We start from the raw sequence: 17,500 nt of genomic DNA, 5'->3' as shown, positions 1-17,500 counted from the left end.
GTACCATAACTTGCTGGAAATATAAGCTGCTAAAGCCATGGAGAGAGCAACTTGGCATTTGGAACCTTGATGCACAAGAGGGCTAACAGTATATTTCCTTAACCAATGAGATTTAAGAATTGGGAATGAAACAGGGGACTGAGGAGGAGAGCAAGTTAGAATAGATCATTTAGAGACATATCAGATAAAGATCATAAGAAATAGGAGCAGTAGAAACAGAAATACAGAGAGGGAAGGAGTAATTGGGTTAAGAGAGAGAGAGGCTAAAAAGAAAAGAAAAATAAGTTAAAATGTTAATAATGTAAGAAGTATATGCTGCATTCTGGATTAAGGCTCAAAAGTTTAAACTATTTTTGTTCTTGGCCAGAAAGGTTGATTTAAGAAACCATTTATCACATTGGTAAAAGGATACTTACGCTGTAAAGTTTGAGCTCTAACTTTGTGATGAGTTTGTTGGCCAGTTAATGTGCATATCCAGCAAGTTCTTAAAAACAAGAGGACCTGCCTCTGTGCAAGGCAAACAGCAGACCATGGGCTGGTGTGGGCAGAGGAGGAGGGGTCCCCCTTAGAGGGCCTCTGATACGCCATCAGGCCCATTAAGATGTTAACCACCCCCCTCAAGTTGCCCTCCCCCACAGTCTCTCAGACCCCAGCCTCCCACCCCCATGCTGGGACCTGACGGAACCCCAACCATACCTAAATGATCCAGTGCCGTATGTCCTAAGCTCGACAGAGCTGCTGGCCGCTGACTAGATGAAGATTTGAGTCGGACTTACTGACCCAGAAGGGCAAAGTTCCACCTCCAGCCTATTAATGACCAGTTGGCTATTAAATGGCTATGGGGCAACTAGTATTGTCCTTGGCATTTCAGCCAGGGAGCAGGGAATCTGGTGCCTCTTATAATTCAGTCCCACCATTCAAATGGCATTCCATGTTTACAAATTCAAGCAGCCAGCTGTTGTATTGTCACTACCGAGGACCATACTCCAAGACTATCAAAGTACAGAACTATCCCTAAGTGCAGCTAAACTTAATTCTCCTCCACCCCTGTCAGTGTTATATAAGGTACTGTCTTTAATGAATCACTTATATTTCCACAGAATTATTTCTTGAGTTGTGGAATTCAATTCCCTAAAGCCCTGGTAAAAATTTCAGTACCATTACTGAAATAGACTTTGAATTATTCAGTCATTGTAAATACCTGGCCCTGATTTTATGCACTGCAAGGCATAAATGTCAGTGTTGTAATAAAACGGTGAATGCTCTAACATAATGAGCAAGACATGGGTGATTTACTTGTTAAAAAATGAGGTTGCTTCTTTCTATATTTGTTTCAGCTAGCCCTACATCCTAAATTTAATGAATCTCTGTTCTAAATTCCTATAAAAGTCAGTCATACTCGTGTTTACGATGGTCAAGATTTTGTTGTCAGTAGCAAATGTTTACAACATCAGACTTCTCGTGGACCTCGAGAAGAAATGTGTGGTTATTGGGCATTTGAAACACCCTGGTGCCCTCTACAGGGAATAGCGGACTTGTTTGAAGAAGGCCAGCAACAACATGTCTCCCCAACCAATCATTGACGAATCCTCAGAGTCATGGAGGGTCCAGACTAGGAAGTGTGAGGTAGAATACATACATTAGTGTAAAATCATGTACAGAAAGTGAAAGAGAGAAGGAAATATGGGATATAGAGAGATATGAGAGACAAGGAAAGAAACCTTTAAAAATTTTAACTTTAAAAATCTATTAAAATCTGAAGAAATGAGACACCACACTTAAAATTAATTTTCAGTGCCAAAGGGTTTTTTTGGGCATTACTTCATACTCTGCACGCTGTTAAAGCTTGATTTGTGTTTGAATGGACGAGCCCTAACTTTTTCTGCTGTGTTCACTTAGTGGGTAAGTATGACAAATTCATGCCCTTGCATGTATTTCAATGCAAGGTCTATAGGAGAGGTACTAGTGTAGTGAAACCTGTGTATCAGTAGAGTAAATCACAGCGACTTCTGGATTTCCTCATTTAGCTGCACACCTGTGATTGCCAGAAGTTGCAGCCAATTTAATCCATAATAATGGTGAGTGTTGATAACCTCACTGTTATTCTTACCATAAAACCTGGGCTTATCTAGGTTTTTGAATACCAGAGTGATGTTTTTCAAGTTATTTTTTTTTACATTATTCAATCCAGTTTGTGTTCACAGTAATCCTTAATCTAGATAATGCATGGTCTACTCTTTGCTTAAACACAAGGAATACAACATTTATTCCTTTTTTCTAAATACCTATAATTGCACTCACAGCAAAGGTTAGTCAGAAAAACTGGGTATCAGAATTTGTTGCTTTGTTTATAAGCAAAACTGCAGCTACTGCTTTTTGGATCATATTTTATTTCTGATGTTGATATTTTGTTAAATGAAAAATAATTTCTTCAAGCTGAGCTCACCAACAACAAATTGCTGCATGAAATAATTCAAATTGGGTACATTTAATGCAGAAGCTAATTTTCAGATACTCATGCATTTGTTTTATTAACAAATGCTCTTGTGTGACAATTTCTATCATTAGTTATGTTACCAACCATTTTGTATTATTTAACAATTGATTTGAATTTGCAGAAAGAACGAAGAAAGATATAACAGCCAAGGGCTCAACTGGAATGGAAGTAATATTGTCAACCCTTGAGGTAAAAGGCATTTTTTTCTTAATATTTCCTCCAAATACCATGGTTAAATGATGGGAATCTTTTGCTGACAGATGAAACAATCCATCAGTAACTTTTCCTGCATCCTACAGAGATTTACGCATTCATTGCGATATCATAAGCATGTGGGATACTATATGTTAAACTCCCAAATTTTATAGACTTTCAGAAAAAAGGTTTTGTAATTTCTGTTTTGGAAAAAGGAAAAATATTTTGATCTAACAAATTTAATTTAGTTTTTTTAGAATAATACAGCTGTCTTTTGCAAGTATTGCTGCTTAGCACACACCTTTTCCATGATGTTTACTTCCAAGGAAAAATTTAAAAAGTTTCTTCAGGTTCTGGGATACAGGAACAGAGCACTGCTCTGGGGATCTGAAAATGTACCTTTGCTTGTAAGATCATTTCTGTTTTCTCGTGGGGTCTTAACTGGATGACTGTCTGACACGTGTCAGGAAAAAAAAATGCATTATACAACTGTTATCTTCATTGTTCATGGCAAGATAAGCAAATTTCCAGATGAACCATCACGCAGGTTTAAGGGAATATTTAATTGTGTAATATCTGCTAATTGGTGCAGCCATTGTGTGTCTTGGCCCATTGAACAAAATTATTGCCCAAACGCTCCCTTTGGGTTCAGCTAGTAGTGCGTAAGCTGCCAAGTGATTATAATCACTGCTTTCTTTACCACAGACTAGAAATGAAGGAGTAAACGACACCATTTAAGTTTTCTTTATCATGTAAATTGGAAGGCTTTTTAGCACTTGTTCAGAACAATCCATCTTCTTATGAAGAATTGACCTGTATCCCTGGGAATAACTGCCTTCCTCACCTCGCTCCAGTTTTTTGATGTCGTAGCACAGTGATGATCCTTTAGAATGCATAAGACATTGGGAATTTGCCTTAAGATAAACTCTAAAACTTTATTGTAACTTGTTCAAGCTAGCATGCACTGATGGAACACTCATTATTCTGGATCCCTGATCAGTTTGCCAAAGATCCTTATTACGTCCCAGCTGTAGTACTGAAGACTTGTGTCTCAGGGCTAGTTGCACCCACTAGCCAAGCTGCTCCATACAGTTACAATACTGCTATCCATCGAAAGTGTGGAAAATTGCCCAGCTGTGTCTTGTCCATAGAAAAAAAGGCAGGACAATCACAGTCTCTATCAGTTTGCTCCCAATGATCAGCAAAATGATGGAAGGTGTTGTCGACTGTGCTATCAAGTGGCATTAACTCAGCACCAATTTGCTGATTGATGCTCAGCTTGGGGCATTGACAATACCATTACGCCACCACCTTTTAGGAGTGGTGTAGTGGTATGGCCACTGGACTAGTAACCCAGAGACCTAGGATAATGCTCTGGGGACCAGGATTTGAATCCCATCATGGCAGAAGCTGGAATTTGAATTCAATAAAAAATCTGGAATTAAAAATTTAAGGATGACCATGAAACTATTGTCAATTGTCGTAAAAACCCACCTGCTTCACTGAAGTCCTTTAGGGAAAGAAATCTGCCACCCTCATCTGGTCTGGCCTACATGTGACTTCAGACCCACAGCAATGTGGCTGACTCTTACCCGCCCTCTGGAACAGCCTAGCAAGCTACTAAATTGTATCAAACTGCTAAAAAAGTTGAGCTAGTCACCAGAAACGACAACGGCAAACTCAGCCCTGTCAGTCCTGCAAAGTCCTTCTTGGACCAGTGCCAGAATTGGGAGACCTGTCCGACAGACTATTCAAGCAACAACCTGACATACTCAATCACGGAATCATACCTTACAGATAATGTCCCAGACACCACCATCACCATCCTTGCGTATGTCCTGTCCCACTGGCAGGATGGACCCAGCAGAGGTGGTGGCACTGTGGTATACAGTCAGTAGGGAGTTGCGCTGGTAGTCCTCAACATTGACTCCATACCCCATGAAGTCTCATGGCATCAGATCAAATGTGGGCAAGCTGATTACCACATATAACTTTCCCTCAGCTGATGATTCAGTACTCTTCCATATTGAACAGCACTTGGAGGAAGCACTGGAGATGGCAAGGACACAGAATGTACTCTGGGCGGGGGACTTCAATGCCCATCAGTAGGGCACTACTGCAGACCGAGCCCTAACGGACATAACTGCTAGACTGGGTCTGTGGCAGGTGGTGAGGGAACCAAGAGGGGAAAAACATACATGACCTCTTCCTCACCAACCTGCCTGCTACAGATGCACCTGTGCATGACAGTATCAATAGGAATGACTACCGCACAGTCCTTGTGGAGACGACGTCCCGTTTTCGCATTGAGGAGACCCTCCATTGTGTTGTGTGGCACTACAACCCTGCTAAATGGGATAGATTTCAAACAGATCTACCAGCTCAAGACTGGGCATCCATGAGGTTCTGCCATCAGCAGCAGAATTGTATTCGACCACAATCTGTAACCTTGTAGCCTGGCATATCCCCCACTCTACAGTTAACACCAAGCCAGGGGATCAACCAGGTTCAAAGAAGAGTGCAGGAGCGCATGCCAGGAGCAGCACCAGGCATACCTAAAAATGAGGTGTCAGGCTGGTAAAATACACCACAGCACAATGTATGTGCCAGACAGAATAAGCAGCATGTGATAGACAGAGCAAAGTGATTCCACAACCAACAGAACAGATCTAAGCCCTGCAGTCCTGTCACATCCAGTTGTGAATGGTGGTGGACAATTAAACAACTCACTGGAGGAGGCTGCACAACTATCCCCATTCTCAATGATGGGGAGCCCAGCACATCAGTGCAAAGGATAAGGTTGAAGCGTTTGCAACAATCTTCAGCCAGAAATGCCGAGTGGATGATCCATCTCAGTCTCCTCCGGAGGTTCCCAGCATCAGAGATACCAGTCTTCAGCCAATTCGATTTACTCCAAGTGATATCAAGAAGTGGCTGAAGGCACTGGATAGTGCAAAGACGAGGGGCCCTGACAATATTCTAGCAATAGTGCTGAAGACTTGTGCTCCGGAACACGCCGCACTGCCAGGCAAGCTGTTCCAGTACAGCTACAACAGTGGCATGTACCAGCAATGTGGAAAATTGTCCAGGTTAGTCCATTACACAAAAGTGTCCTGCAGTCAGTTCTTGTTGAAAATAAGAAGAGTGGCATCACAAGACAGTGGTGGAGAGATCAGAACCAGCGCGAGTGCTGGGAAACTTCAAAAAAGAGACGTCAGCACAAAAGGTGAGAGTTGATTGGTGAGTAGTGGGTAAGTGTTTTTCTCCAGTTTAAAATAGGTTAAGCTAAGGAAAGATAATAGTTCTAGTTTTTATTTAAAGTACATAAATAATTTTACTTTTTTTAAACTGTATTTAAAATGAGGGCTTTTTTCCTTGACTTGAGGCATGGCAGGGCAGCTCAGTCCCGTGTTATGTACCGCCTGCAACATGTGGGAAGTCCTAGATGCTCCTTGTGCTCTGACCGACCACATGTGCAGGAAGTGCCACCAGCTGCAGCTACTTGAGCTCCAAGTTTCAGAGCTTGAGCGGCAGCTGGTGGCACTGAGATGCATCCTCAAGACTGAGAGTTTCGTGGATAGCACGTTTTTAGATGTGGTCACCCCACAGCTTATGGAAGTGCAGACAGAGAGGGAATGGGTGACCATCAGTCAAAAGAAAGGTGTCAGGCAGGTAGTGAGGAAATCCCCAGGGTGCATCTTGCTGAGAACTGTTTTTCTTGTTGGAAAACAGAGACCGTTCCTCTGGGGAGTGCAGCCATAGCCATGACATTGAGTGGCTCAGCTGCACATTTGGGGAGGAAAAAGAGGGGAAGAGCAATAATGGCAGGAGACTCAAAAGTATGGGAACAGACAGGCGTTTCTGCAGCCATAGACATGACTCCAGGAAGGTATGTTGCCTGCCTGGTGCCAGGGTCAAGGATGTCACTGAATGGCTGCAGGTGATTCTAAACGGGGAGGGCAAACAGACGGAGATCGTGGTACATATTGGTACCAATGACATAGGTAGAAAGAGGGATGAGGTCCTGCGAGCAGAATTTAGGGAGCTAGGAAGCAGATTAAAAAACGGGAGCTCAAAAGGTAGTAATCTCTGGATTACTTCTGGTGCCATGCGCTAGTGAGTATGGAAATAGGAGGTTAGACCAGATGAATGCATGGCTGGAGAGATGGTGCAGGAGGGAGAGCTTTAGATTTCTGGGACATTGAGAAATTTTCTGGGGGTGGTGGGACCTGTACAAGGCAGACAGGTTGCACCTGAACTGGAATGGGACCAACACCCTTGCTGGGAGGTTTGCTAAGTGCTGTTGGGGAGGGTTTAAACTAACTTGGCAGGGGGATGGGATCATGAGAGGAGGTTCAGCAGGGGGTGATGCACAACCAAAATTAGAAGAGAGAGCAAGTGAGTCTGGAAGGCATAGAAATTAAAGGCCAGTAAAGGCACAAGGGAGTTTGGCAAGGTTGGAAGGTATTTATTTCAATGCAAGGAGTCTGATGAATAAGGCAGATGAGCTGAGGGCACAAATTAACACATGGAAGTATGATGTCATTGTTGTCACAGAGACATGGCTGAAAGAGGCGCAGGATTGGCAGCTCAGTATTCCAGGATATACGGTCTTCAGGCAAGACAGGGAAGGAGGTAAAAGGGGAGGGGCTGTTGCAATATTGATCAATGAATCAATTACAGCAGTAAGGAGGGATGACAGCTTAGAAGGCTCCTCAAATGAAGTCATATGGGTAGAAATGAAAAACAGAAAAGGAGCAATCACATTGCTAGGAGTATACTATAGGCCCCCAGTCAGAGAGAAAATGAAGAGCAGATATGTAGGCAAATTTCAGAAGTGTAAAAATAATAGGGTAGTAATAGGGGGCACTTCAACTTCCCCAATATTAACTGGGTTAGTCGTAGTGTGATAGGTTTAGAGGGAGCTGAATTCTTAAAATACATCCAGGGGAGTTTTAAGCCACTATGTAGGAGGTCCTGTACTTAATTTTAGGGAATGAAGCCAGGCAGGTGGTAGAGATATCAGTGGGGAAGCATTTTGCAGATAGTGATCATAACTCGATTAGATTCAATGCTGTGGAAAAGGACAAGGATGTGCCAGAAATCAGAGTTCTAAATTGGGGGAAGGCCATTTTTAATAAGATGAGATATAATTTGGCCGGAATGGACTGGGAGCAGCTACTTTTAGGTAAATCTGCATCAGAGCAGTGAGACTCATTCAAGAAGGAAATAGGGAGAGCACAGGACCAACATATTCCAGTAAAGATAGAGTGGGAACTCTGGATGTCAAGGGATATACAAGATTGGATAAAGAGAAAAAGGGAGGCTTATGGCAGATACCAAGGGGTCAAAACAGCAGAAGCCTTAGAGGAGTATAGTGTGTGTGTGCGTGCGTGCATGCGTGCATGCAAGAAACTTAAAAAGGGGGCATGAATAAACATTGGCAGGTAAAATAAAGGAAAATCCAGTTATTTTGCAATTACATTAAGATAACTGGGGAAAGAGTAGGGCCCATTAAGGACCATATTGGTTACATGTGTGGAGCTGGAAGATGTAGTTAGAGTTCTAAATGAATACTTTGTGTCAGTATTCACAAGTGAGAGGGACGACGTGAGTATGGAAATCAGGTAGAAGGACTGTGATATAATTAAAGAAATTAGCATAGAAAGGGAGGAGGTTCTAAGTGGTCTGGCAGGCTTAAAAGTAGATAAGTCTCCAGACCCAGATAAAACATATTTAAAAACAAAAAACTGCAGATCTGGAAATCCAAAACAAAACAGAATTACCTGGAAAAACTCAGCAGGTCTGGCAACATCGGTGGAGAAGAAAAGAGTTGATGTTTCGAGTCCTCATGATCCTTCAGCAGAACTGAGTAATATTAAGAGAGGGGTAAAATATAAGCTGGTTTAAGGTGGGGGGGAGGGTGGAGCTGTTGTAGGGACAAGCAAGCACTGATAGGAGCAGGTAATCAAAAGATGTCACAGACAAAAGAACACAGAGGTGTTGAAGGTAGTGATATTATCTAAACGAATGTGCTAATTAAGAATGGATGGCAGGACACCCAAGGTACAGTGTGGGTAGGGTGGAAAGACTAACAGGGCATAAAAGGTATAAATTTAAAAATAATGGAAATAGGTGGGAAAAGAAAAATCTGAATAAATTATTGGAAAAAACAAAAAAGAAGGGGGAAGAAACGGAAAGGGGGTGGGGATGGAGGAGGGAGTTCAAGATCTAAAATTGTTGAATTCAATATTCAGTCCAGAAGGCTATAAAGTGCCTAGTCGGAAGATGAGGTGCTGTTCCTCCAGTTTGCGTTGGGCTTCGCTGGAACAATGCAGCAAGCCAAGGACAGACATGTGGGCAAGAGAGCAGGGTGGAGTGTTAAAGTGGCAAGCGACAGGGAGGTTTGGGTCTTTCTTGCGGACAGACCAGCGGTGTTCTGCAAAGCGGTCGCCCAGTTTACGTTTGGTCTCTCCAATGCAGAGGAGACCGCATTGGGAGCAATGAATGCAGTAGACTAAGTTAGGGGAAATGCAAGTGAATTGCTGTTTCACTTGAAAGGAGTGTTTGGGCCCTTGGACGGTGAGGAGAGAGGAAGTGAAGGGGCAGGTGTTGCATCTTTTGCGTGGGCATCCTCTGCCATTTCCGCCAAATACAGCATCATGGCACCACCAAACACATCTTCCCTTCACTCACCCCCCCCGCGGCATTCCTAGGGATCATTCCCTCCGGGACACCCTGGCCCACTCTTCCATCACCCCCTACTCCTCAACCCCCACCTATGGCACCTCCCCATGCCCACGCAAAAGATGCAACACCTGCCCCTTCACTTCCTCTCTCCTCACCGTCCAAGGGCCCAAACACTCCTTTCAAGTGAAGCGGCATTTCACTTGCATTTCCCCCAACTTAGTCTACTGCATTCATTGCTCTCAATGTGGTCTCCTCTACATTGGAGAGGCCAGACGTAAACTGGGTGACCGCTTTGCAGAACACCTGCGGTCTGTCCACAAGAAAGATCCAAACCTCCCTGTCGCTTGCCATTTTAACACTCCACCCTGCTCTCTTGCCCACATGTCTGTCCTTGGCTTGCTGCATTGTTCCAGTGAAGCCCAACGCAAACTGGAGGAACAGCACCTCATCTTCCGACTAGGCACTTTACAGCCTTCCGGACTGAATATTGAATTCAACAACTTTAGATCTTGAATTCCCTCCTCCATCCCCACCCCCTTTCCTTTTCTTCCCCCTTCCTTTTGTTTTTTCCAATAATCTATATAGATTTTTCTTTTCCCACCTATTTCCATTATTTTTAAATTTATACCTTTTATGCCCTGTTAGTCTTTCCACCCCACCCCTACTAGAGCTGTACCTTGGGCGTCCTGCCATCCATTCTTAATTAGCACATTCATTCAGATAATATCACCACCTTCAACACCTCTTTGTTCTTTTGTCTGTGACATTTTTTGATTATTTGCTCCTGTCACCGCTTGCTTGTCCCTACAACACCACCCCAAAACCTTAAACCAGCTTATATTTCACCCCTCTCCTAATATTACTCAGTGCTGCTGAAGGGTCATGAGGACTCAACGTCAACTCTTTTCTTCTCCGCCGATGCTGCCAGCCCTGCTGAGTTTTTCCAGGTAATTCCAGATAAAATGTATCCCAGGCTGTTGAGTGAGGCAAGGAAGAAGATAGCAGCTGAGCTGGCAATAATTTTGAACACCTCTGGCCACAGGAGAGATGCCAGAAGACTGGAGGACAGCCAATATGGTACTGTTATTCAAGAAGGGAGGAAGGGATAAACCAGGGAACTACAGGCCAGTCAGTCTAACATCAGTGGTGGGGAAACTATTAGAAACAATTCTGAGGGACAGTATTAATCTACACTTGGGCAGGCAGGGATTAATCAAGGACAGTCGGCATGGTTTTGTTAAGGGTAGGTCATGTCTGACCAACTTGATTGAATTTTTCGAAGAGGTGACCAGGTGTGTAGATGAGGGCAATGAATTTGACGTAGTCTACTTAGACTTCAGCAAGGCTTTTGATAAGGTCCTGCATGGGAGACTGATAACAGAGGTAAGAGCCCATGGGATCCAAGGCAATTTGGATCCAGAATTGGCTGAGTGGCAGGAAGCAGAGGATGATGGTCGAAGGGTACTTTTGTGAGTGGATGCCTGTGTCCAGTGGGGTTCCACAGGGATCGGTGTTGGGTTCCTTGCTGTTTGTGGTGTGTATATATATATATATACATATATATATATATATATATATATATATATATATATATATATATATATATATATATATATAAACGATTTAGACTTGAATGTAGGAGGGCTGATCAGTAAGTTCGCAGATGACACAGCAATTGGTGGGGTGGTAAATAGTGAGGAGGATATCCGTAGATTACAGAAGGACATAGACGGGCTGATCAGTGGCAAATGGAATTTAATCCAGATAATTGTGAGGTGATTAACTTGGGCAGGACAAACAAGGCACGGGAATACATGATGAACGGGTAGGACCCTGGGGAAGTACCGAGGATCAGAACGACCTTGGTGTGCATGTCCACCGATCGTTTAAGGTAACATGACAGGTAAATAAGGTGATTAAGGCAGCATATGGGATACTTGCCTTTTTTATCCAAGGCATAGACTAAAAGAGCAGGGAGGTGATGCTGGAGCTGTATAAAACGCTGGTTAGACCACAGCTAGAGTATTGCGTGCAATTCTGGAATCCACATTATAGGAAGGATGTGATTGTACTAAAGAGTGCAGAGGAGATTTGCCAGGATGCTGCCTGGGCTGGAGAGTTTTAGTTATGAGGAGAGATTGATAGACTGGGGTTATTTTTCTTGAAGCAGAGGAGATAGAGGTGTATAAAATTATGAGGTGCATAGATAGGATAGACAGGAAGGAACTTTTCCCCTTAGTGGAGGGATCAATAACCAGGGAGCATAGATTTAAAAGGTAAGGGGCAGGAGGTTTAGAGGGGATGTGAGGAAGAATTTTTTCACCCAGGAGGGTGGTGGGAATCTGGAACTCACTGCCTGAAAAACGGTGATAGAGCGAGGAACCCTCATAACATATAAGTAGTATTTGGATGTGCAGTTGTGATGGCATGGCATACAAGCCTATGGGCCTAGTGCTGAAAAATGGGATTAGAATTGTTAGGTACTTGTTTTACAGGCGCAGACTCGATGGGCTGAAGGGTCTTTTTCTGTGCTGTTGACCTCTGACTCAAAAAGCAGGACAAATCCAACTTAGCCAATTACTGCCCCATCAGCCTACTCTCTACCAAAGTGATGGAAGGTGTCATCGACACTGCTATTAAGCAGTACTTGCTTAGTAATAATCTGCTCACTGACATGCAGTTTGGGTTCCACCAGGGCCACTCGGTTCTTGACCTCATTACAGCCTTGATTCAAACATGGACAAAAGAATTGAATTGCAGTGGTTAGTTGAGTGTAACTGCCCTTGACATCAAGTCAGCATTTGACCGAGTGTGGCATCAGGGAGCCCTTGCAAAACTGGAGTCGATGTGAATCAGGGAAGACTTGCTGCTGGTTAGAGCCATACCTAGCACAAAAGGAAGATGATTGTTCTTGTTTAATGCCAATTAACTCAGCCTCTGGACAGCACAGTAATTCCTCAGAGTAGGGTCCTAGATCCAACCATTTGAGCTGCTTCATCAATAATCTTCCCTCCATCATAAGGTTAGAAGTATGGATGTTTGCTGATTATTACATAGCGTTCATTAGCATTCTTGACTCCTCAGACGCTGACACGGTCTGTGTCCACATGTAGCAAGACCTGGACAACTTTCAGATTTGGCTGATAAGGCCCAGGCAATAACCATTTCTAACAAGAGAGAATCTAACCATCTCCCTTGACATTACTGTCATTGAATTCCTCACCATCCACATCCTGGTGGTTACCATTGGTTAGAGACTTAACTGGACTAGCCATATAAATACTGTGGCTGCAAGAGCAGGTCAGAGGCTAGGAATTCTGCGGCAAGTAACTCACCTCTCGATTCCCTATAGCCTGTCCACCATCTACAAGGCACAAGTCTGGAGTGTGATGGTATACTGTACACTTGTCTGGATGATTGTGACTCCAACAACACTTGAAAAACTTGACATCATCCAGGACAAAGCTTGGTCAGCACCCCACTTTAAACATTCACTCCCTCCACCACTGATGCACAATGGCAGCAGTGTGTATTATTTACAAGATGCACTGCAACAACGCGAGGAGTCTTTTGACAGCATCTTCCAAATCCATGACCTTTTACCACCTAGGAGGACAAAGGCAGCAGATACATGGGAACATCCTTACCTGCAAGGTTTCTTCCCAAGTCACAAATATCTTGACTTGGAATTATATTGATGTTCCTTCACTGTCACTGCACCAGCATCCTGAAACTTCCTCCCTAACAGCACTCAGTGTACCTACATCACATGGACTACAGCAGTTCACCACTACCTTCCCAAGGGCAATTAAGAATGAGCAATAAATGCTGGCCTTGCTACACTTAATGTTGACACCTACATCCCATGACTGAACAGAAAAAAAAAATACACATATGGTGTTGTAACCATGCACTTGAATACTACAGGAATGTTCAAAATCTGGTTCCTAAAAACCTTTGGGATTGAATTTCTGTAGGGATTTCCTGTTGTAACTTCAGAGGAATGACAATAAAAACCTGGGAATGAGAACATAAATGACAGTTTATGCTCTCTGGGGTTTATTCCTAAGCTACTACATGAGATAAAGAGAACAGCATGGAAATTCTACTCCACAGCATTATAGCTTCAGGACAGAACTGTTATATTTTATCTAATTTGTGGAGAAAACAGAAACCTATTTGGCCTCGGTTATTTTTCAATGAGATATTCAATTGGATTTATATTTATGCATCAAAATGAATTGAAGTAAAAATTACTGTTGGCTTTGAAGCCCTTCCTAAATTGCTGATTCATCACTAATGAATAAAGTGACGTAGATATTGGGGCTTCGGCAATCTGTCCCGATTCCCCTGCCATTCTCATGACCCCCATAACAAGTTTTGAGATGCATTGCTGGTGTGGTAAGAATTCTGGCCTGCTGTTGCCCCAGTGTCCCAGATTTGCAGTCCCAATGTTATTTTGCATTCAGCAAGCAGACCTGCGAGCCTCTGTTGCAGAGTCTGCAGGATTGGGCAGTTGGGAAAATAGGCTGGCAAACTACCTGAATGTACACGTCATTTATTTAAGCTTAATAAAATTTAACTTATCTTCCATGCATCTTTACAGCGTTATACCTCAATGCCTGTGAGGTGAGTAGAATTAGAAGGCTAAGTTTGAGTAGAGTATATCTGAATATGAAGCAACCCATCTGTTCTAATCTTCATAGTGTGAGAACAGGATCAACTGGACCTGCAACTATCCTTTGGTAAAGAACTGGAGTTGAGCTCAAAGTTTTCAAAAAAAAAAACAGTTCTGTACTTCTACTTGTTCTTCAAAATGCAGCATGCTGTGCAAAATGCAACTTCAGCATTCTTCTCAGTGAGAGTGTGTGAATATTTTGTTTACACATTGGATGGAATTTAGTGTAGGTGACCTGGGTTTAGCCCACTGGTGGGGGAACCTGTCACCTTTCCAAGGGGTACCCACACTAGTTAAGTGCAACTGGTACTTAAGTGGGCAGCATCAGGCCTCCCACAGAATAAAGCCTCCTGTAGGGCAGAAATCCTGCCCCTGGGAGCTGCCGGTCAATCAGAGGCCTGCAGCTCTCCATTCCTGGCATGCCACTGGGTATGGGGCTGCTGCTGGCAATTCAGTGAGACCTTCACTGCAGATCATCGCTGAATCCCTGGAGTCAAGTGGGCATGGGCAGGTTGTGGGGGGTGGGGGGGGTAGAATCACTGGTGGGGGTATGGGGTAGGGTTTCAAGTGCAAGGACAGCAGGAGTGACTCAGTGGGCACTCCCCTTCCTGATACCTGGGCTGTTGATTAGGCACCAAATGCCTTTGAAAGAGGGACCCCATGGGAGGCTGCTGGCAAATCTGATGGAGTTTGCTGGGCAACCTTCAGGAGGCACAGAAGCCCCACGTGAGATCAGGAGAATCCATGATTACAAAATAAAATGAGCACAAAATCCTGGTGAACTCAGGGATAATGGCCAAAAGTGCCTCAATAAATAGACTATTAGCCAGCGGGCAGATTCCCTGTGTCAGCAGCTAAATGAGGGTCGGTTTTCGCACTGGTGGGAGGGCTGTGCAGTCTTCCCCGCGATTATGCGGATCTGCTCACCACCTAGCTTGCTCCATTAAATTCCAGTCATTATATTTGAGAAAACTCTCCCATATTTCTAAAACCTTCCTATTTGAATCTCTCTGGTACAGCTTTCACACTTTATGGATTAGTGAAATGAATGATCCTAGCCAAAGTCATGAATGACATTCTCTGTGACTGGCCATGGTGCTTCATGGAACTTTTGTTACCTTCTATCTCTAAGCAGCATTTGATACAGGTTGATTGTGTCGTCATCCTCCAAATTTGTTGCTCCACCTCCTGGGCCTCCGAAAGTACTGGCAGCGGCCACTGCGCCCGGTAGCGCTGCCAGTGAATTGGAGGTGGGACTTCTAGATTAGGGCAAAAGTCTCACCTCAAAAGGTCCATTGGCCAAAATTAAAACGGGTGAGCCGGCCAAGCAGAGGCGGGCTCACCTCCAACATTTACACTGGGATGTGGGGAGCTTGCTCTTAGTATATAATCCAGCCTCATGGCATTACCTTTTCATTGTTCCATTCCTGTATGTCATGGCCATTATTTCTCCAGCAATAGTTTCTCTCACCTGTAGCATTATTGAAGGTATTATCTTGGCCCCCATTATCTGTATGTTGCCTCTTACGATATCATCCGCAAGGCGTGGGGTCAGCTTCCTAATGCATACAGATGACAGCTATGTCTACCTTTCTGCCACTTTTCAATCCATGACTGTTGGTGCAGTTAGATTCCCTGTTTAACATCAGACCCTGGATGAGTGACATTTCCTTGCAGCTGAACACTGGGCAGAGTGAAATCATTTTTTGGCCCTTAGCATAAACGCTACACCCTCTCCATTGATGCTGTGCTCCTCTGACTATTCGCTTAGGTTGAACAAAATGATGTGTAACCATGACATTCAGTCAACTTTGAACTGAGCTTCACAGTCAACACTGCCTGTCTCTATCCTTTCCTGAACCCCACTGCATAGCCCTTATTCACTCCATTGTCACTTCCAGACTTGATTACTCTATTGCTTTCCTTGCTGGCCTTCCATCATTCCCTTGTAAATTCCAGCTGTCACAAAATGTAGTTACCACATCCAGTCCTCCCTCTAAGTCTCACACGTTTATCATTCCCATCCTTGCTGACCTTTACTGGCTCTTTGACCCAGTATAGCCAATTGAAAACTCATCCTTTCAAATTCCTCCACAACATTTTGCACCCTGCTCCAGTAACCTTTCCCCTTTAATCTCAAGAGACTTAATTATGCTTGTGCCATGCCATGCTCCTCGAACTCTCATCTTTCTCTGGTTTCTCTGTCTGCCCAGATGTTCTGAGCTCATTTTGTCCTCGAGACACAACTCCTGTTCCCTCGATCCTATTCCCACTAAACTGCTGATCACCTAACTTCCCAACTGGGCCCTCCATGTTAGCCAATACTGTAAATATTTCTCTCTTCAGGTGTTGTTCATCTCCCTTTTAAATCTACTGTCATTGCCCCTCTCAAAAAACCCAACCATTGACCTGACCGTCCTTGCCATCTACGCCTAATATCCCTTTCCCTCTCCAAAGTCCTTGAATATGTTGTCACCTTCTTAAAAAACAATGAGGGAGAAATTGGGATAAGAAAGAAAACTAGCAAGAGATGTAAAAACACAGCGAAAGCTTCTACAACTACATAAAAAAGGAAGAGAATAGCTAAAGTGATCATTGGATCCTTAAAAGGTGAGACTGGGAAATTAATGGAAAACGAGGGAATGGCAGAGGCTTTGAACAAGTATTTTATATCCGTCTTCACAGTCGAAGACAGAAAGCATTCCAAGAATAGTTGAAAATCAAGAGGCAAAACAGAGGGAGGAACTTAAAACAATCACTATCATTCAAGATAGTGAGGAACATGGACAGGGTGAATAGGGAGCAGCTGTTCTCCTTAGTTGAGAGGTCAGTCACAAGGGGACATAAGTTCAAGGTGAGGAGCAGGATGTTTGGGGGGTGGGGGGATGTGAGGAAAAGCTTTACTCAGAGGATGTTGATGGTCTAGAATGCGCTGCCTGGAAGGGTGTTGGAGGTGGGTTGCCTCACATCCTTTAATAAATACCTGGATGAGCACTTGGCACGTCATAACATTCAAGGCTATGAGCCAAATGCTGGTAAGTGGGATTAGGTAGGTAGGTCAGGTGTTTCTCATGTGTTGGTGCAGACTCGATGGGCCTCTTCTGCACTGATTCTGTGAAAAAGTAATGGCATGTTATGACACAGCAGTTGGTAAAGGCTGAGTTATTTAAAATCCCAGAGGGAAACTTTAAACAACTGTCATAACATACCAATTGAAAACATAGGTTATGAGTTGCAGCTCTAAATTCAGGAATAAGACCACCAGTTCGAGAGTTTTTTATATTAAACTAAATGAGACATTTATTAATTTACAACACATTAAACACACACACGGCTACAAATTACTACTATCATAACTTTTAACAAATTCCCAAATAAATCTCCACTAAGGCAACAATAACCAATAGACTTAAACAAGACAAAGTCAAAATACTGCTGAT

At 43.5% G+C, this 17,500-nt stretch overlaps 1 protein-coding gene across 8 annotated transcripts in view; it reads left to right on the top strand.

Annotated features, from left to right (window-relative positions):
- agtpbp1 (ATP/GTP binding carboxypeptidase 1) overlaps window positions 1-17,500 on the top strand; it is a 330,484-nt gene that overhangs the window by 94,873 nt on the left and 218,111 nt on the right. For all 8 annotated transcript variants that reach the window (XM_041185725.1, XM_041185724.1, XM_041185729.1 and 5 more), the window contains one exon: window positions 2,619-2,686. In XM_041185725.1, the coding sequence (XP_041041659.1) occupies window positions 2,619-2,686 (68 nt within the window). The remainder of the gene's footprint in view (window positions 1-2,618; window positions 2,687-17,500) is intronic.

This window comes from Carcharodon carcharias, chromosome 4 (genome assembly GCF_017639515.1).
Source record: "Carcharodon carcharias isolate sCarCar2 chromosome 4, sCarCar2.pri, whole genome shotgun sequence".
Lineage (NCBI taxonomy): Eukaryota > Metazoa > Chordata > Chondrichthyes > Lamniformes > Lamnidae > Carcharodon > Carcharodon carcharias.
The sequence above is the reverse complement of the archived record's forward strand: the minus strand, read 5'-3'. Positions and strand labels throughout refer to the sequence as shown.